The following is a 22,145-nucleotide window of genomic DNA, read 5'->3' on the forward strand; positions in this document are numbered from 1 at the left end:
GGATGTTCCCAAAGTGCTGCATCAAAGCACATTAATAGAAAGTTATGTGGAAGGGAAAAGTGTGGAAGAAAAAGGTGCACAAGCAGCAAGGATGACCGTAGCCTGGAGAGGATTGTCAGGAAAAGGCCATTCAAAAGTGTTGGGGACTTTCACAAGGAGTGAAGCTGGAGTTAGTGCATCAAGAACCACCACACACAGCTGGATCTTGGACATGGGCTTCAAATGTCATATTCCATTTGTCAAGCCGCTCCTGAACAACAAACAACATCAGAAGCGTCTTACCTGGGCTACAGAAAAACAGATCTGGCCTGTTGCTCAGTGGTCCAAAGAACTCTTTTCTGATGAGAGCAACTTTTGCATCTCATTTGGAAACCAAGCACCCAGAGTATGGAGGAAGAATGGAGAGGCACACACTGCAAGATGCTTGAAGTCCAGTGTGAAGTTTCCACAGTCTGTGTTGATTTGGGGAGCTATGTCATCTGCTGGTGTTGGTCCACTGTGCTTCATTAAGTCCAGGGTCAACATAGCCGTCTACCAGGAGATTTTGGAGCACTTCATGCTTCCTTCCGCAGACGAGCTTTATGGGGATGCTGACTTCATTTTCCAGCAGGACTTGGCACCTGCCCACACTGCCAAAAGCACCAAAACCTGGTTCAATGACCGTGGGATTACTGTGCTTGATTGGCCAGCAAACTCGCCTGACCTGAACCCCATAGAGAATCTATGGGGCATTGCCAAGAGAAAGATGAGAGATATGAGACCGAACAATGCAGAAGTGCTGAAGGCCGCTATTGAAGCATCCATAACACCTCAGCAGTGCCACAGGCTGATTGCTTCCACGCCACGCTGCATTGAGGCAGTAATTGCTGCAAAAGTGGTCCAAACCAAGTACTGAATACATATGCATGCTTATACTTTTCAGAGGTCTGATATTGTTCTATGTACAATCCTTGTTTTATTGATTGTATGTAATATTCTAATTTTCTGAGATTGTGAATTTGGGGTTTTCATGAGCTGTAAGCCATAATCATCACAATTATGACAAATCACGGCTTGAACTATCTTGCTTTGCATGTAATAAGTCTATCTCATATATTAGTTTCACCTTTTAAGTTGCATTACTGAAATAAATGAACTTTTGCACTATATTCTAATTTTTTGAGTTTTACCTGTAATATCAAAATCACTGATATTGGGTTTTTAAAACTGTATTCTTCTTATAGACATCTTTACAACAGTGTAAAGAAAACAAAGAGCATTTCCATCTCATGCTGGTTACTTTATTCAATAAAATATGATCTATTGATCATTATATTGCCAGAGCAAAATACATCAAATATATACTGAGAAATATACTTGAGTGCTATGATGGAAATGTTCAAAAGGAACTTTCCAAGGGTATATTGATTGTGTAGCTACTTCTTTAGTTGTTTATATGAAGTCTTATTTTAAAAGGGTGCATTTTCAAGTTAGGGCCACAAAAAAATCAACTAGTCTAAACTAGTTTAATATAACCCAATTTTTAAAATGGGTTAATCATAGTTTTAAATTACCTCCATTTTCAAATATTTTTCAGCAATTTCATTTTCAGATTATACTTGTATTAAAAGCCTAAAGTTAAATAGTTTAGTGGTAAAGCTATAGCACATTTCAGTAGTACTACAGCAAGAGCCAGTATTGAATTTGGATTCAGAAGATTCAAGTTCTGATCACGGGCCCACTGGGTGACTTCAAGCCATTGCCTCTCAAGCCATTCTCTCTCAGGGAACTGTAATTCTGAACCTAAATTTGGGGGAGATTCTTGCCTGAAAGACGAAGGGAAGGTTATAAAGATATCTAAATGGAGCATTAATTTATGAGTTTAAACATTTTATTGTAACATTGATTCAATTGTATTTTAATGTGACAGAAGATAAAACACAAGCTGATTGTCATATGTATACATATACAGCAAAAGGATAAGAATACATACAAGAACATGCTAAGTAATTATTTCTTTTGTGCATCTAATTTTTCTGTTTACATTTTTTAAAAGGAACTATACCTTAAGATTCATGCCTATACCTGTGAATGATGCTTCACAAGCACTTAAAACAAATCCTGAGAAAACAGAAGAAGCACTTCAAAAGGTATTTCCTACATTTATTGATATATGTCAAGCGCAAGGGAAATTTGGAGATTCAGGCAGTTCAAATGAGTATAAATATTTATTGCAAGCTTAAGACCAACTAACAGTCAAAGGAATTGAGCAGAGATAAGAAAGGCATTTAAGGTAGCCTGGGCTTCAATCTCTTGCGGGCATGCAGGGACTCATCACTTATGATGTGTTTGACCCCTCCCTCAGGCTCAGCCTGATCATCTCCTACATATCAATTGAAGTGGACAAATGAAAACTGTTATAACCCAGCAACAACCTGTGTTGCGTTCTAATTGGTTGGTCAAGGCACAGCATCTGATTGGCTGGCCTCGTGACAGTTGGGCTTGACAGTTGCTTCTGGCTAGTATAAATACCCTGACAGTTGCAGGGAAATCTTTGAATCGCTTGTCATCTGGTACTAATAAAGATCTGTCTTGCATACATGGCTCCTGCGTGTCAATTCCCTCACAACAATTCCTCCCTGCGATGCCTCTGCAAGCATCTCAAAGCCCCTGTCTCCACTTCGCTGCCTCCAGGGCACGAATTCCTCCCCGCGATGCCTGCCTGACCAGGAGAGAGAGAGAGGAAGAAGGAGGAGGACTGAAGCGTGTCCCTGCCATCCGTCTCCTGCCTTGCTTCCTCGGCCTCCTGGCCTCAGCTCCGCGCCTCAACGAAGGGAAAGGAGAAGCCTGCCTTCTCGGACTCCCGACGCCTCCTCGGCCTTCCGTCGTTCCCCTGTCTTAGCTGCCTCCAGGGGCCTGAAATCCTCCTGTCCTGCCTGTCTCCTAAGATACAAACCTGCTTCCCACACTGCTCGAGGCCTTCAACGAGCCTGGACTGGGGAATTCATTGGGCATGCGCAGGATTGTGAGGGAAAAATAGAAAAAAAAAATGTAAATAAAGAAATAAAATGTGAATAGGCACTGGGGGGTAAGGGAAATTTACTAAACTAATTGAAGCTACTAGCCCAGAATGTTCCTGGACAGAGTTGCTAAATTTCTACTTCTGTTACAAAGTTAAGCATTACATTAAAGTGGTTACAAGTGGTTACAGTTATCAGGTTGACTGGGGGGAAGGAGAGAACACAATTGCAAATGGTAAAACAGGAAGACAAAAATGTGAATGAATTGTACAACACAGAAGGGCAAATGTATAATGTACATTGAATGGTTATTATACAAATAACTGGGGGGAAGGAGTGTTATAACCCAGCAACAACCTGTGTTGCGTTCTAATTGGTTGGTCAAGGCACAGCATCTGATTGGCTGGCCTCGTGACAGTTGGGCTTGACAGTTGCTTCTGGCTAGTATAAATACCCTGACAGTTGCAGGGAAATCTTTGAATCGCTTGTCATCTGGTACTAATAAAGATCTGTCTTGCATACATGGCTCCTGCGTGTCAATTCCCTCACAACAACAACCCACACACGTTTACAATAAAAACAAAGTTGGATTTTCATGATTGCTGTAACAAATTCTCTAATTGTCTTGCTGAAGCCCACACTCACCTACACTTAGGAACAGATAATGAAGAATCACCATGATATGGAGATGTGTTTCTTCTAAATTAGGCATGGAAAGTGAGAATAGAAGCAGTGACAAAATTATAAACACATGCCATATACTCTTTAGCATTAAAATATTTTATTTGCTAACTGAGATCAATAAAAAGGGGTTATTTTGAGTTGTTTAGAATATGAGATGTAACTTCTGTATGGGAAACATTATGACAGTAAATTATTCACTAAGGTTTTTTGCTTTGATTTTGCTAAGTTCCTCAGAACGTTCTAGCATTAAGCAAATCACTGTGTATTCTTTCTAGAAAATAGTATCTTTTTTGTTGATATAGTAAAGTTTTGATAATTAATCTGAAATAAGTGTTATATAATATAAGTTGCATTGATTTCAGTTAACATTATAAAATAATATACCAAGAATTGAGTTTCAGTCCTTGAAGAAAAACTAAGGCTGTAGTCCAATATTAATGACTTTGAAATCAGCATTACTGAATTCAGCGGAATGTACTTTTGATTATGCAAGCTATATGATTTTATGGTTAAGCACTATTTCTATATTAACATCCTTCTCTCAATTAATTTTTAAAATCCAAGCTTTTATCTGACTTTAATTTCTGCTCTTAGATAGAAAATTATTTGCTTCGAAATCATGAAACCCGAAAATATCTACAAGAGCAAGCATACAGACTACAGCAGAGCATAGTTACTAGCACAACACAACAGGTACCAGTTGTTTTCTCTTTTATGATTAATAAAATTTTCAGTGGTTGGATTCAGAGGTGCCCTTCCATTCACAGGAGAGGTTTGCATTTTGAAAAGGCATCCCATAAATAACATAGGATAAAGGAAATTCTTATAGATTTCCCCAGGTAGCCTTCTCTGTTACTTCCCTGCACTGCCAAAAGACCCTCAACTCTATGGAAATGGGAGGAATCATGAGGGAATCATGTTATATATTTCAAAAAATAGGCCCTGTAATATTTCTCTGTAATGAATAACAAAAAGTAGTAGAAAGAACTCAGAACCTCATAAATATGTGAACATATATTATTTGGTTTTATATTTATTTGAATGTGCAATCTCCCAAGGCATCTAAGAGATTTATTCATTGTTATTTTATCGGTTAGCTTTATATCTTTTTTCTATGTGTGTAAGTATTTCTTTCCTTTCCCATTTTATTCTTGTGTAGATGATAGACAGAATATGTGTCAAAGTACAAGATCATCTCAACTCGTTAAGAAATTGTGGAATTGACACAATACAAGAGGATCTGAAATCAGCTGAAAGACTTATGAAGGACGCTAAGAATTCTAAAACAGTAAGAGATCACAGATATTTATAATGCTAAGGTTCTAATGCCATTAGAATTAGTAATACTATTAAAACTTCAACCTCTAAAATTTTCTGAATTTAAACAAGTACATTAAATCTGTGCTTGTTAAGTCATGGTAGATATTAATAGTAGCTCTGTTATGTGTATTTTTTACAGTTATTACCAAACCTGTATCATCTTGGTGGAGCTTCATGGGCAGCAGCAAATGGTTCATTATCCAATCCAATTCAGGAGATCCTAGAATCTATGGCTGGGGAAGTTACAAAGGTTGTTGATGATCAGCTCAAGGTATTAATGACTAAAAAATGTTATCCTAAAATGAAATGTGGGGAGCATTCTAAAGAGGACGGGAACCAACTTAGTTTTCCTTTATCTGTCATGGATAACCTGTAGGTTAAATACAGAACATCATAGCCAACCCCGCTGCTCCAAGGTTATGCCACAGAAATTTGGCAGCACAATTTATTTACATTTTAATAATAAAAAAAATGAAAGAGAACAAAATGTCTTAAGATTAAAATATTGCAATGTTCTCTACATGGGGCTGCCCTTGAAGAGCATTCGGCGACTCCAGTTAGTCCAGAATGCTGCCGCGCGAGCGATTGTGGGTGCACCTCGGTTCACCCACGTAACACCTATCCTCCGCGAGCTGCACTGGCTACCTGTTGATCTCCGGGTGCGCTTCAAGGTGCTACTTATCACCTATAAAGCCCTTCATGGTAGTGGGCCTGGGTACTTGAGAGACCGCCTACTGCCAATTACCTCCACTAGACCGATTCGATCGCATCGATTAGGCCTCCTCCGAATTCCATCTTCTAGCCAGTGCAAACTGGCAACCACCCGGAGGAGAGCCTTCTCGGTGGCTGCTCCGTCCCTTTGGAACGAACTCCCCGTGGAGATTCGGACCCTCACCACCCTCCAGTCCTTCCGCGCCGCTTTAAAGATCTGGCTGTCCCGGCTGGCCTGGGGTTAAGAGTGTAGCCCCACTCGAATTGTGCGATTGTTGTGTTTTCTTTTTAACATGCTGTATTGTCTATTGTTTGTCTTCTCCCCCTACCTCTTTTGAATTGTGAGCCGCCCTGAGTCCCCCCAGGGAAAAGGATGGCATACAAATAAAGGCAAAACAAAACAAAACAAGATTCTGGTAGTTTAATGCACCTGTTTTTCTTCTTTAAACCTAACCTCTCAATCAACAAAAAAGTTTTTTTCCCCCTTTAAAATATGGTTGTCCAACCTTTTGGCTTATTTGAGGCCCATTGAGTAAAGAGGAATTATCTTGCATATAAAATATAAAATATAGTTAATTTATATAAATCATGTAATACAAGTAGTTCTTGACTTATAACCATTCATTTAGTGACTATTTGAAGTTACAATGACACTGAAAAAGTGACTTATCACTATTTTTCACACTTATAACCTTTGCAGCATCCTCATGGTCACATCAGAATTCAGACACTTGACAACTGACTCATATTTGCAGCCATTGCAGCGCCCCAAGGTCATGTGATAACCTTTTGTGACCTTCTGACAAGCAAAGTCAATGGGGAAGCCAGAGTCATTTAACAACCATGTTAACAACTGCAGTGATTCACTGAACAACTATGGCAAGAAAGATCATAAAATGGGGTAAAAGTCACTTAACTACCATCTCACTTAGCAACAGAAATTTTGGGCTCAATTGCAGTTGTAAGTCAAGGACTACATGTAATGTTAAAAGTTTACAATCTTGTGCGGCTGCATTACTAGCTGTCCAGGGCCGCACGTGGCCCATGAGCCTCAGGTTGGACACACCTGCTTTAAAAGATAAATAATAAAAGCACATTTTACTGCTTTATATTCTGCCCCTGAAGAAAAAGAATAAAAATATTGGTCCCAATAGGATTATCACAAAGTTGACCAAGCATTTTATTGTAAAGCTGTCACCTCTAATGTGCAATGGGCTTTCAAATGTGATTACAATATGATGAATTGTAACTTCAAAACACACCCAATTGAAAGTTACCTATTCTTTGATGGGTTTATTATTCTCACAGAGACCTAAGCCCATAGATTGAAACTTGTATCCCATTTCCAGGAGTCTGGTGGGTCCTGCTTACCCATTCAAGATGGTTAAGCTATGATGCCAGTTTTTATTGTCCAAGGCACTGGACCATGGTCAGGTGGTGCCCATTATGCTGAACCTAACTTTTAATTGGGCAATTTCTGTCATACCATGTGCAATTTCCCAACATTTCCTTGTCTATCTTAATAAAGCCTCTAGGTCTATATTCTTGAAGACTAAGATTTCATCTTGTCTCTCACTTCAGTCTACCCCATCTGGCTCTTTGTAGGAATCTGATAAGCAGTTCTTTATAATTTTGCCTACTATTTTTAGAATAGCTTTTCACCCTAACTTTTAAGTTTTCATAAGGGAAAGTGACTCTTGTCAAGCCAATTGAGTATAAACTTAGTACTAAAGGATATTATTGAATTCTCTTAACAGTCTTCATAATTTGTTTTGTAATTTTGGATTATAAAACACAGTGCAAATGGTGTTATAAATGACATGCTTCTGTGGTTCCTGTAAAAAAAATTTTTTTTAAAGTTTGCTTCCCATTGCTTTCCTCCTGCAGACACTGCTTGAGTCAATGGTAGATGCAGCTGAAAACCTGTGTCCAAGTGCAATGAAGAAAGCACATATAAGGCAAGACTTAATTGAGGCATGTACTGAAAAAATTTCCATTCCTCGGACCTTTGTTAAAAATGTCCTTTTGGAGCAGTCGGGAATGGATATCCTTAATAAAATTAGGTGAGCCAAACTACTTTCTAGATTCATCTATAGACTGAGTGTATAACTTAATTTGTTAAAGAAAACCTACTACTTCCTTGAACAATTACTTTAATATAACAATCCTAATCTTTAAAAACTGTTCCCATCTTTTTCAGACAAAAAAAGCCTTTTTTTGGCTTCAGTTTAAAATTTTATTTTTTAATTATGATTTTTTTAAAGCAAATTAAAATACTAAAGGTCATGAGAGGGGGAGATATTTCCACTACTCACTAAGAGTCAAACTGGATTCATGAGAGTTTAATTATAAACAACACTTTTTATTAACAAGGAGTTGTTATAATTAATTATGGGTAAATTGCCTGTATTTGTACCATGTGGTTATAGTGTGGCATTTTGTTCATTTAAATACTACTACTAAAACAAATGGATAATTGTGTCTCCCCCCTCCCCCAAATTTAATAGTCAGACTCTCACCAAGAAAATGAAGTACTTAAGCTATTGTTGATGTAAATGCAAGTAATTCAATTCAGTTTAGGTTGTTTGCTCATTATATATTAAAATAATTTGCAATCATAAAATAATGAGTGATAATAATATAGCAGTAATTTGTTTTCCTGTACAAATAAATGACTATGAAAAAAAGGAATGAAATATATTTAGGATTTAATCCATAATATACTTAGATTTTTTAAGCAGCCTAGCTTCTGTTAGAATTGGCAGTTGTAATAAGTTAAATAAATGAATTGAAAAAAGGTGAACACACCAGATTTATTAAAGTGATTGTAGCATATGTTTTATCATGTGCTATAGCTTACATTCATTGATCACCCTTGTGTTTTAAACCTCAATATCATTTGATGAGACTTAATGCAACATTCTTTTTCTCTTCTCTAAGATCGATAATTATTTTTGAAATTTTTATGTTATTTGAATATTCTTATATATTTTTAGATAACCAAGGATATCTAGCTAATGCATACATCATATAACCTGTAATATAAATTTTCTACTGTAAAATCATATTTTGTATTCTCATTTTCCATTTTTGCATAGTGAAGTAAAGCTGACAGTTGCTTCGTTTCTCTCAGATCGAATAGTAGATGAGATCCTTGATGCTCTGTCTCATTGTCATCATAAACTGGTATGCATTTATACAATCTCATATATTTAAGTTGATTCTACAGTTCAGTATGATTTGCTTGCTTCAGTACATTCATCTGCCCTATTCAAGAAGAATGCCTATATAGATCTATCTGTATCTTTCGATTTACACTGAATGAGATAGCTACACTCAATGTAATAACATAAGAAGGTGAATCCTATGAAAAAATAGTTTATCTTGATGTCAAACTGACACAAACTGAAATATTTCTTTAATATTACCTGACAAATTTAATAGGTTACTGGTCAGAGCTAAACATGGTCAAGTTTACACATTGGCTTTCAGGAAAACTGATATTAATAAAAAATGCAATATGCTAATATAGAAGGCAAGTTTGGAAGAGCAAATTCTGGATAGTTAATCTCATTAAAGCATAAATAAATGCAATGTACAATCATAGTACCGGAGACAATGTAATATTAATGCACATGAAAAAGATCTCAGAAACCTAATTGATTTTAAACAGCGAAATAATTAACCATTATAGCATACAGTATATAAAAATATATTAATGCAATTTTAGGCTGCATTACTAGAAGGGTTTCTGTTCTGACCCCCCCCCCTCCCTACAGTGAGTCACGCCGACACAAGGTTACTGTTAGCCAATTTATTCACAGTAATTACTCACAGACAAGACTTTGGCAGCAACCCAGACTCCCACAGATAAGAAATACACACAAGAGCTTCTCCAGCTTTAGTAAAACGGTTGTGTCCTGCAAAAGGTCTCCTCCCAAAGTCTCTTCTTATATACTTTCTCGGGAGGAGCCTAATCACAACTACCTGGGCCCGATTATCTTCTATGTCTCCATAATTGCTGCCGGCACTTATCTGCCCGTCTTTGCCTGGTGTCCAGGACCAACTCCCTTTGCTCCTCCCCACTGCTCCAGGGCCTGACGTCTTCACCACTGCTCCAGGGCCTGACGTCAGGGACAAACTCCCTTTGGCTTTCACCGCTGCTCCATGCCTCAGGTGCCTCCTGGTGGTCAACCAGGCTCTCTGGTCCCTGCTCAGAGTCTGAACCCTGCCCAGGGTCCTCCACATCATCCAGAGCCGACTCATAGGGTCCCTCACTATCGGAGTCTGTTGGCAGCTCCAATGGCTCCTGCTGGGCCACAACAGGTTTCTAAATGTTAGGGAGTAATAGTTTTATACTTGTAATTTTGGATTATATACTTTAGAAAACATGACTATATATCCAACATACAGGTAATAAGGAGAAGATCAGTTGTACAGAAAGGAAATATTATGAAGAAGTTGATAAATTACAGAAAAGTTTGAGTTTAGGATATAAGCATTTTTAGGATATAAGCATATACCTGAACATCTGTAACATTTAAACTTGTTTTCAGAAAGCTGAGAAGATAGGATTGGGTTAAGTTACATGAGCCCTGAGTTCAAATGGGAGAAGCTTCTTGTAAGAACAATATGACAGTGATGGTTTATGGCAATTGCTCTGCTTTGCTAGAAGCCATTGAAATTTTAACAGCCCAGCTTTGCAAATAACTCTTAATTCTGAATTCCAAAGCATCCAACAAGGTGTCTGATAAATGGTCTTCAAGCCCATCTCATTTTTGTAGCAGTTTAATTGTATGTCTAATACGCTTGTATTCATTGGGAACTTTTATTTAGAAATATTTATTATTGATATTTCTGTTTTATAAAGAATGCTTTCACTATAACCTTTCCTCTAGGCTGATCATTTGACCAGGCGAGGTAAACCCTTGCCTCACCAGGAATCATTGGACATTGAGTTAGCAGAGGATAAATCTACTAAACGATCTATAATTACAGTTGAGGAGCTAACTGAACTGGAACGCTTTGAAGACCTAGATACATGTATGGTAAGACATCTGTAATCTTTGACTAAATCTCTTAAACTTTCTAGCTCATTCAGACACCCACTTTTCAACATAGAAATATACTATAGCAATTATAAAAAAAAGTTATAGATAAATAGATGATAACTTTTTTTCATATTTACTTTCCTAAATGTTTATGGTATTTGGTACATTACCATTTATCATATATCTGAATGTTGACATCTTAGTATTGATTGCCTCCAGAAATTAGTTCATATTATTTTCAGTATATGTTGATTTAAGTGGACCTAACTTTTTGTATGTTTATAAAAGTTATCACCCAAATATTGGTAATTTGTTATTAGAAATCCTTATAAATCCTAACTTTGGTTATTTTTTAATTCAGGCATGCTATATGTTCTTGCTCATAATACTAAATGAATTAAACTTTATGGATGTTTTATCCTTGGTAGTAATTCACAATAAGGAACATCTGAATCTTAGATTTTGGAGCGCATTAGGGAACTTCCCCAAAAATTAATATTAAAAATAATTTTAATACAGTAGGGAATGTTCATAAATATATGACAAGAATATTGTTATATTAAATATATTAGCTATAAATAGAATTAAATTTATCTTTAATCTTGGTCCTGCCATTTCGTTTTATCCTGGGTTCACCTACTACTTGGAATAAATACCAATCAAATGAGGGCTTTAGCCCCTCATATTTTCCTACAAGTATCTGCTATATTTTATAGAAATCTATCATCATAAAACTGTTACTTGTTAAGGTACCATGAACTTCGTTTACAGTTTTTTGTGCTAAATATTGCAAACTGATTAAGATTTTATCTGTATAAAACAGAACTGAAATAAAATAATCAAAAGTAATTATGCAGATAGTATAAAGTGTGTGTACTGTGCTGCTGATGGGTTTTGGTATCTACTACTAATTATCTGTAAACAAAGGCACATCATTGTTGTCCTTTATGGCTACTATATTCATAAATCAGAAGTGTATGTGTACACTAGTATATTAGATTTTTCACAAAAGAATTAAGTACCTTGTAAAAAAATCCAGAATATAGGAAATGTTCCAACAACCTGACTAAATGTGATTTCCTCCCTCCCTCCCTTCTTTCCTTCCTTCTTTTTCTTTCTTTCTTCCTTCCTTTCTTTCTTTTGTTCTATAGATTTTTATTTGACAATGAATAAATGTAAGTTTGAACACAAAGTGCTTGACAAACTTCATATTAAATAGATTTTATTTCTATTTATACTTTTTAGCCACTATTTGTTATTCTAGTAGGGGATGTTTTATTTCCAATGTATCCTTGAGTTCACCCTTTTTTCCCCAAGACATATGTATGAAAAGGAGAGCACAGCAATTGTTTGATAAAGCACCCTGCCAATCCTTTTTGGTTAATAGTTATATACTGGGAAAATATCATACATACCTTCAATGCAAAATGACTGTTAGGGAAAAATAATCAATTATACAATATGAATTAACTACCCAAGTCAGCTATTTTATAGTATGTTCCTATTTATGCTACTCTTGACCTTTTTCAGAGTACCGATGGTCCTCAAATTGCAATGCTTCATTTAATGACCATTCAAATTTATAATGGCACTGGAAAAAATGACTCATGGCAGTTTTTCACACTTATGACCCCTTGCAGCATCCCCTTGTGATCAACATTCAAACACTTGACTCGCACCCGCGAGTCAAGTGACTCAATTATGACGGTTGCAGTATCTTGGGGTCATGTGATCACCTTTTCCAACTTTCTGACAAGCAAAGTCAATGGGGAAGCCAGATTCATTTAACCATGTTCCTAATTTTAATACCTTGGTAATTCACTTAACAACTGTGGCAAGAAAGGTTGTAAATGGGACAAAATTCATTTAACATCTGTCTTGCTTAGCAACAGAAATTTTGAGCTCAATTGTGGTCATACGTCAAGGACAATCTATATAAGGGGCACATACAAGAAAAGCATTGGACTGTAGAAATCCTAATTATTCTTATTGGATCCATCTAAGGCTTTGAAACATTTCTTCAAAACATGAAGAGGATGATAATGTTTTGCTTTCCAATATTCCAACTTTTTTAACTTTAACATTTTTATTACTTAAAAGTGGTTTTTCACTTTTGCACCTCAGATTTAGAAACAATTGAAAAACAACATTTGATTACTAACATTAGGAGAAATTTCCTACAGTGCTTCTAAAGCTAAAGTGGAATGATTTAACAGATCTAATGCCAAGGAGGCTTTGTTTTATAGCTTTATACATTGAATTTAAAAAAAATACATTGCCTAGCTTTCTTCATAATTAGTGTTGTTCGTGATTAGAAAGGTCTTGGTTAAAATGAGGATTATTGAGACCAAGCCAGTTTATTTGGAGGCTTCATTCTACAGGTGAAACTCGAAATCTTAGAATATCGTACAAAAGTTCATTTATTTCAGTAATGCAACTTAAAAGGTGAAACTAATATATGAGATAGACTTATTACATGCAAAGCAAGATAGTTCAAGCCGTGATTTGTCATAATTGTGATGATTATGGCTTACAGCTCATGAAAACCCCAAATTCACAATCTCAGAAAATTAGAATATTACATACAATCAATAAAACAAGGATTGTACATAGAACAATATCAGACCTCTGAAAAGTATAAGCATGCATATGTATTCAGTACTTGGTTTGGACCACTTTTGCAGCAATTACTGCCTCAATGCAGCGTGGCATGGAAGCTTTCAGCCTGGGGCACTGCTGAGGTATTATGGAAGACCAGGATGCTTTAATAGCGGCCTTCAGCTCTTCTGTATTGTTCAGTCTCATGTCTCTCATCTTTCTCTTGGCAATGCCCCATAGATTCTCTATGGGGTTCAGGTCAGGCGAGTTTGCTGACCAATCAAACACAGTAATCCCACGGTCATTGAACCAGTTTTTGGTGCTTTTGGCAGTGTGGGCAGGTGCCAAGTCCTGCTGGAAAATGAAGTCAGCATCCCCATAAAGCTCGTCTGCGGAAGGAAGCATGATGTGCTCCAAAATCTCCTGGTAGATGGCTGTGTTGACCCTGGACTTAATGAAGCACAGTGGACCAACATCAGCAGATGACATGGCTCCCCAAATCAACACAGACTGTGGAAGCTTCACACTGAACTTCAAGCATCTTGCAGTGTGTGCCTCTCCATTCCTCCTTCATACTCTGGGTCCTTGGTTTCCAAATGAGATGCAAAAGTTGCTCTCATCAGAAAAGAGGACTTTGGACCACTGAGTAACAGACCAGGTCTGTTTTTCTGTAGCCCAGGTAAGACACTTCTGATGTTGTTTGTTGTTCAGGAGCGGCTTGACGACAGGAATATGACATTTGAAGCCCATGTCCAGGATCTGTCTGTGTGTGGTGACTCTTGATGCACTGACTCCAGTCTCAGTCCTCTCCTTCTGAAAGTCCCCAACACTTTTGAATGGTCTTTTCCTGACAATCCTCTCCAGGCTGCCGTCATCCTTGCTGCTTGTGCACCTTTTTCTTCCACACTTTTCCCTTCCACATAACTTTCTATTAATGTGCTTTGATACAGCACTGTGGGAACATCCAACTTCTTTTGCAATTACCTTTTGAGGCTTTCCCTCCTTATGGAGGGTGTCAATGATGGTTTTCTGCACAACTGTCAGGTCAGCAGTCTTTCCCATGATTGTGATTCCTACTGAACCAGACTGAGAGACCATTTAAAGGCTCAGGGACCCTTTGCAGGTGTTATGGCTTAATTAGCTGATAAGAGTGGGGCACTTTGAGCCTAATATATTGCACCTTTTCACAATATTCTAATTTTCTGAGATTGTGGATTTGGGGTTTTCTTGAGCTGTAAACCATAATCATCACAATTACGACAAATCACGGCTTGAACTATCTTGCTTTGCATGTAATGAGTCTATCTCATATATTAGTTTCACCTTTTAAGTTGCATTACTGAAATAAATGAACTTTTGCATGATATTCTAATTTTTCGAGTTTCACCTGAACATACTAAATAGGTTGTTTGCCATTCAATTTTGTATCAATATTCCACAGTTCATTTACTTTGGTTGCAACATTAAATCATATGAATAAAATATGACTTTTTGTTCTTTCTTTTTGCTGTAAATATATATATCTTTAGGCAAGATATATTATTTGAATGAACAAATAACATTTTATTTGAGGATATAAGTGAAAATAACCAAATTCAATCTGAGAAAAAAACCTATATCTCAGTTACTAACTTCTTTTGTCAGGTTTGAACATAGCAAAAATGTTGCACCTTGGACACAGAATTCAGCAATTTTAAGTTATTTTAAGGTGCTTATTTATGTTTGAAGAAAAATTCTAAATATTCTTGTCCGAACGGCCAGAAGGACTATCTATCAAAGAGTAGTTGAGAGCATCATTCATTGTAAAAGTCTATTTCTCAGAAAGAAAGCAACTCCACTATAATTGCCCAAATATTATATAAACAGGATTACTTTTTTTAATTTATGCAAATGGCCGAAACCATTTCACTTCTCATTCATTGTACGTTTCTAAGGCTAAACTGGAACTTCTTGATCTAATATCAAGCATGTGGACCAAATTAATCCAATAATGTTAGACTAGCATGAAAAAGAATAACGTTCATAATATCAGGTTACCACCAAAGAGGATTATCTTGCTTAACTTTCCCAGGAGTTTGTATAAGATGGGCAGATTCTGTAAGAAGAGATTATCTTAAAAGTAGCAATAAGCCAAGTCATGTTGGGCTTTATAGGTTAATACCACATTTCTGAACAGCAGTGATCCCTTATTTGTTTTTGTGTGTGGTTTTGTTTTGTTTAAAATAGAAATCACACATCAAATCTTAATGACACCACAATGCCAAAAGAAAGCAAAGTATAAAACAGGTAAAAATTAAAATATCTAAAGAGCTAAAAAGAAAAACAATTCCTACAATATTTTTAGAACCAAGAGATTTACAATAGAAGTTGACTTATTTAATTATATACTGCCTTTATTTTTTAATAAATAACTGAAGGTGGCATAGCTAATACTTCTTTCTCCTCCTATTTTCCTCACAACAATCCTGTTAGATGAGTTGGTTTGAGAGAGAGTGGCTGGTCCAGTCACCCAGCTGGCTTTAATACCTAAGGCAGGACTAGAATTCTCAGGTTCCTGATTTCTAGCCTGTTGCCCTAACCTATGCATGTTTCAAGAATCTTCATATTCTTTGTAAATAAATATTCTCATTACTGCACAGTACATTTTTGTGATTAAAATTTGAGTTCAGGGACTGATATAAGAATATTTCTTATAAATTACATGTTTGCTGCTATCTATCTAAGGTTGTTTTATTTTAGATTTCTATTGACTCATTTTGAATGCTTACAATAAGAAATATTGTTATATTTTTAGAATGAAATGAAATTTGCAAACATTGCAATACCATTAATAGGGTCATTTAGAAAGTTTCAGAGGAACAGATTTAGAGTCATTTGGTTTAAAATGATATTTAAAGGTTTGAAGGTTCTAGAAAGGATATCTTATCCCTCTTACATTTTTTTTCTGACAAATGTTATATAAATGATTTAGTCCCTATTTCAAAAATTACATTAAAAAAAAAACTAAATGAAGCAAATTTATGTATGAATTTTTTCCTCATTGGAGACATGACAAAAAAGTAATTGATGTGTTCCTGCTTCTACCTTGCATTTTCCCCATAATGTATATGAACATAATATAATTCTAGACTAATTCCCAGGGAGGTTGAAAAATAATTTAAAGTTTCTTTATTTTCTGCTCAAGATCATTAAAAGTATGTGAAACTTTTATATTGCCCTTTAGCAAAAGGTAGACTTGACCAGAATTTACCAGACAAGCACTCAAAATCCTTTTATATTCCTGAATATGTCTGAATGGTAGATACAACATAGGTGAATAAAAACTGCTGGAGTTTTGTGATTTGAGAGCCTTATCTTGACAATTACCACATGCATTCATGCCATTAAAAATTAAGATTTTCAAAAAATTTGCGAAGAGCTGTGAAATTCTACATGAAAAATCTTTAAATTCCCCTGCAAGTACTATGAAATCTTATAGGAAAGATCTTCATTTAACCTTTCCACTTCTGTTCACCTGTGCAGTTCAATTCATACACCCTTCAAAGAATTAATCTGGATGGAGATTTTTAGATAGAGCAGGGGTCTCCAACCTAAGCAACTTTAAGTCTGGAGGACTTCAATTCCCAAAATTCCCATCCAGCTGGCTGGGGAGTTGAAGTCCTCCAGGCTCGTGGCACGACAAAACCGCGGTCCACTAAAGCGCGCCCGATTAAAGCGTGTACCTGACGTCATCAGCAGCGCAACAAATACGACCGTGGAGATTTTAAAAAGCGATTTTAAAGCAAGCCGATTCATGTAAAGGTAAGGGTTAGGGTTAGGGTTAGGTTAAGGGTTAGGGTTAGTTTAGGGTTACGTTAAGCGTTAGGGTTAGGGTTAGGGTTAGGTTAAGGGTTAGCGTTAGGTTTAGGGTTAGGTTAAGGGTTAGGTTTAGGGTTAGGTTTAGGGTTAGGTTTAGGGTTAGGTTTGGGGGGGTTAGGGTAAGGTTTTCGCTTTAATTTTAAGTTTACCGCTCACAGCGTGATGTTTTCGTCGCACTGTGATGATGTCAGGTACGTGCTTTTGTCGAGCGCGCTTTAGTCTACCGCGGTTTTGTGGTGGAACCCTCCAGGCTTATAGTTGCCAAGGTTGGAGACCCCTGATATAGAATATATCTGATGTAGAGCTATTGCTGTGTTTGTTTATTTTTTCTTAATGCAAAAAGTTTGTCTCTCATTCCGCTTTTATATTTTTTATTTGCCAAGTTTCGGCACGGCTTGCCCCCTCCTTCTCTCCTCTAAAGCTGATTCCGCTTTTTCTGCTGTCCATTCATATTCTTTTATCTTTCTCTTTTGGCTGCATGGAGACTCTCTGCTGTACAAGTGTAAGTATTTTTTTTTTTAAGTTCTGCTGTTTCTAGCTTACTTTCCTTTCTTGCTCCATTTGTTTTTCAGCTGTCTTACAAAACTCTTGGGAACATACACTGTGCCATTACAGGGAGAAATAAGCAGCTATTTGGAACCAAGTTCAATTTTACAGGAAGTTTTAGCTAGCTTGATGTGTAGTGAATTTAAAACATACTTCACAAGCCAGAAATCTACAACCGGGCAAAATATTCACATAAAACGGTTTAACACAGATTAAATTTTATTAATATTCATATCCGTTTAATGAAATGAAAGTTTTAAAGAATCAAAGTATTATTTTTTTTCACTGTATGGTCATGAACTTCCAATTACATAGATTTTTTTGTGCTTGGCATGCTATATTTGCTCTTTGGAAGAGTGGAAAGAAAAACTGATTGCATCTGACCAGAATGAAAATCCATTCAGCAAGTTTGAAAGGCTCCTGGGCACAAGAGGCAGCAGAAACAGAGAGTGTACTGTATTTAAGTGTTTTGCAGTAACTTCAGCTCTAATTATGCTAAGCAGTGGAATATAAGATGTTCCTTAAAAACAAAACCGACACTCTGTGTTTTAAAATATAAATTACAGTTTGTTTATAACAGAGAAATACTTATTTTGATAAATATAATTTTATTTAGAAATAGAACATTGCTTGGAAAAGGAAGATCTTGCTTCTTTTTTCACTGAAATAGCCATGATAGCTGAAAACGTTTGTTTTCAGTGTTTGTCAGTTTTGCATTTGTTCCTCATGTATTGTTTTACTTTTTCTCCTTATAAAACTTTTGATGTTAATTCACTTTTGATGTAGTAATTATAAAATGTAAAGTCATAACTGTTTGCCTATTTTTTATTTAAAAATTCATAGAAACTGGCACTGTTCTTCAGAATATTATTTTATAAAATATGTGTGCATGTATTATATGACACACATTTTAATAGAATCTGATTTATTTTACAGTATAACTTTGTTCCAGTTGTATTCCAGAAAATGTTAATAAGATTGGTTTATTTAAAAATGTGTGCTAATAAAACCTTGCAGCATTCTGGTCTCAGATTTTTCGATCCATAGTGTTAGATAAGCTCCCCGTTGGGAGAGCGAGTGCATTCAGAGAAGTGTTGTGAGAGTTGTGTTGGAGAACACACAAACCAGCTTACAGAGACACTGCAGTTTAAATAGGCTTTTACTTTCGTGGAAATAGAGGTATCAGAGTCCATCAGACAGTCCAAGTCATACACGGATAAGACAGTCAGCCATCAACGTCTTTCATTTAAGGGATAATCCAAATAACATAGTCCAGTATCATATAATCAGTTCGGCATTCAAAGTTTGCTAACAGTTGCAAAATTTACAATAGCTCATGGCACTCAAATCAGTTCAGCCCAGCATCTAACAAACAGAATGAGCTTACAGTCATTCTTGCTCCCTCTTATGGCTGATTGAGGAAAACAGCAACCAATCACATTTTACAGTATGACTTAAAGAAACAGGTACAACATTGTTACATGATTTATATATTGCCAACCCAACCATTAGATTATATTCCTAACACATAATACTGTTGTTTCTTTTTTGCAATTTACAAAGACCCGGATTTGTATATTTCTTGTATTCTTATTTGTTCTTCCCAGTGTCTATATCTACTGTGCATTGTCATTAAACATTTCGGCTAGGGACAAAGTGATCATGAAGAATATTTGTTTATTATTGTGATTTAGCATTTTAATATATGTGCTGCAGTTATTAATTATGATGATCCCATTTAAGTATATTTTATAAATATTTTGAATATCTTTTTATTGTGGATCTGATCTTTCTATTATTAAGACTCTCGTCATGATCTTTAACTGGACAAAACAGTGCCTTATAAGACAACAATTTTTGAACTAAGGTATTTCAACTGAGCTAACTTACAGCATCTATCCAAAATCCTCAATCATGTCTCCCAAAGAAGAAATAAAATTTGGGAAAGTTGTGGTCACTTCAGTTCTTCTGGTGCTTCTGGGCTGCTGCAGTAGGCACCTGATCTTCATTTTCAACATTCTGTGACAAGTTTCTCAGCCAATCTTGCAATCCAACTTCCCATCTATCGGCAGCTACTTGCCTGTCTGCTGGGAAGGGAAAGGAAGATTTCTGATGCTCCTCAATAATGAAGCTGGCAGAAAGTTGGAAGTCACTCATGGTCCCTCTGCTTTTTTGTTTGCTTGTTCGTTGCATTTCTCTATTTAAGTTCAGAAATCTCTCTGAAGTGATGACCCAGTGCGGCACAGGTTGGCTAGTTCTACATAAATCTAATTCCTGTATGGAAATTATGGCAAGCATGCATATTAATTTAGAGAAAGAGAGAACATACAAGGACAGGCAGATACTGGCCAATCAAACAGTCTTCATGGTAGTAGCAAAGAACAAAAGCTGTAGTGAAAGATGTAGCAGTGCCAAGTGACAGCAGCATTAAGAAGAAAGGTTATAACAAGTAGGAGTATCAGGGCCTGAAGGAGGAAGTGGAAAAGAAGTAAAGGCCAAAGTGGTCTCAGTGGTGGTAGGAGCATACTCGGAGCTGTAACTCCTAAGCTGGGACAGTGGTTCCAATAGAACCCAGGAAACAGGAAGTGTCTGGAAGTGTGCAGTGAGTGAGGGAGGAAAGGAAAGAGAGATTTTGCAGATCTATTGTTTGGCACTCTTTTGAGGCATACATATATTATTATATTATTGTTTTAAAACTACAGGTGGTCCTCAGCTTATTTTGTTCATTTTGAGACCATTCAAAGTTACAACAACACTGAAAAAGTAACATGACCGTTTTTCACAGTTATGACCTTTGCAGCATTCCCATGCTCAAGTGATGAAAATTCAGATGGTTGGCAGCTGGTTCATATTTATGACCATTGCTGTGTCCCAATATTCAGTGATCACCTTTTGTGACCTCCTGACAAGAAAGTCAATGGGGAAGCTGGATTCACTTAACAACTACATTACCCACTTTATCAACTGCAATGATTCACTTGACAAAAAAGGTCATAAAATGTGGCAAACTCACTTAACAAATGTCTCACTTAACAATATAAATTGTGGGCTCTACTATGATGATAAGTCAAGGACTACCTGTATAAGAAAAAAGTCAAAGTTATAAAGTATGGAATTAACTTTTGTGTAATCTTTTGCATATGTATGCAAGGTAACCTACATCAGAATTACAGTGTATAAAACTAAACTGGAAGTTAATGCTCTTTATACACTTCCAATAAAATATTTATTGAATTGTATAAAACAAATTGAGATCAATTGAAAGATCTGATAAAATTATTAGCCCTACATGGTATCAGACCTGGGTACTTGAGAGACCGCCTCCTGCCAGTTACCTCCCAAAGACCTATTAGATCCCACAGACTAGGCCTCCTCCGAATTCCATCTGCCGGCTAATGTCGGCTGGCGACTCCTCAGGGGAGGGCCTTCTCTGTGGCTGCTTTGGCCCTCTGGAACGATCTCCCCGTGGAGATCCGGACCCTTACTATCCTTCCGGCCTTCCGCAAAGCGGTTAAGACCTGGCTGTTCCGGCAGGCCTGGGGCTGTTGAACTATCCAGCCCCATTCGAGGTTACGGCTGTTGTAGAATTTTAAATTGTTGTTTTTATTTTATTTTTTGTATCCCCTCCCTTTTTTATTGTGTGCCGCCCTGAGTCTCTCGGGAATAGGGTGGCATACAAACTCAGTAAAACTAAACTAAACTATTAACCTCACAGCAGAAACAGTTCAAGATTGTAAAAATATTTTGGCTGTTTAAGATAGTCAAAGTAAAACTTACAATGATTTTGGCACAATAAATCATGTTTAAATATACTCTGAACTGTATATTAATGTTAAATATCACCAAAAAGAAGTTATTTAGTTTTCTTGAATAAGTTTATATGCTGTTTATGAGATTATAGATGATCAATCTGTCTACTTAGTTTGGTATCTTGATGGTTATCTTGTTGAATATTAGAAGAAATACTGGATTCTTTGTCCAGTACTATTGAAAGTCTACAATTGTGCTTTTCTAAGTGAGATTTTTTTCATGTTCCATCAATAATTGTGATTTTGGAAGCTAGTAATTGTGCAAGTGGTTGTCTGATTCATTAAATCTTGATGCATAAATATCGACAATCATCCTGACATATAGATGCTAAGTCCAATTATCTATTTAATCATTTTGTATAACAGTTCAGACATTTGTAATAATTTTAAATGTTGTTTGGATTCTTTTAAATACCTGTTTCAAAGATCATTGTTTCACCTTTCGATGTATAAATATCAATTTTTTTATTTCAGATAAAAATGCTTTTTCACATTTTAGGGATGTCCAAAGAATATGTTACAAGTGTTGGCAATTAGTCTCAATATAAATAATCTAACAATGTTTACTC

The 22,145-nt window shown here is 36.3% G+C and overlaps 1 protein-coding gene across 2 annotated transcripts in view; it reads left to right on the forward strand.

The window, feature by feature from the left end:
- Positions 1–22,145, forward strand: part of CARMIL1 (capping protein regulator and myosin 1 linker 1) — a 136,374-nt gene that overhangs the window by 95,073 nt on the left and 19,156 nt on the right. For both annotated transcript variants that reach the window (XM_032222768.1, XM_032222769.1), the window contains exons 23-29: positions 2,036–2,129; positions 4,278–4,376; positions 4,843–4,971; positions 5,143–5,274; positions 7,602–7,777; positions 8,813–8,900; positions 10,613–10,762. In XM_032222768.1, coding sequence (XP_032078659.1) covers positions 2,036–2,129; positions 4,278–4,376; positions 4,843–4,971; positions 5,143–5,274; positions 7,602–7,777; positions 8,813–8,900; positions 10,613–10,762 — 868 coding nt within the window. The remainder of the gene's footprint in view (positions 1–2,035; positions 2,130–4,277; positions 4,377–4,842; positions 4,972–5,142; positions 5,275–7,601; positions 7,778–8,812; positions 8,901–10,612; positions 10,763–22,145) is intronic.

This window comes from Thamnophis elegans, chromosome 8, assembly GCF_009769535.1.
Source record: "Thamnophis elegans isolate rThaEle1 chromosome 8, rThaEle1.pri, whole genome shotgun sequence".
In the NCBI taxonomy this organism is placed as follows: Eukaryota; Metazoa; Chordata; class Lepidosauria; order Squamata; family Colubridae; genus Thamnophis; species Thamnophis elegans.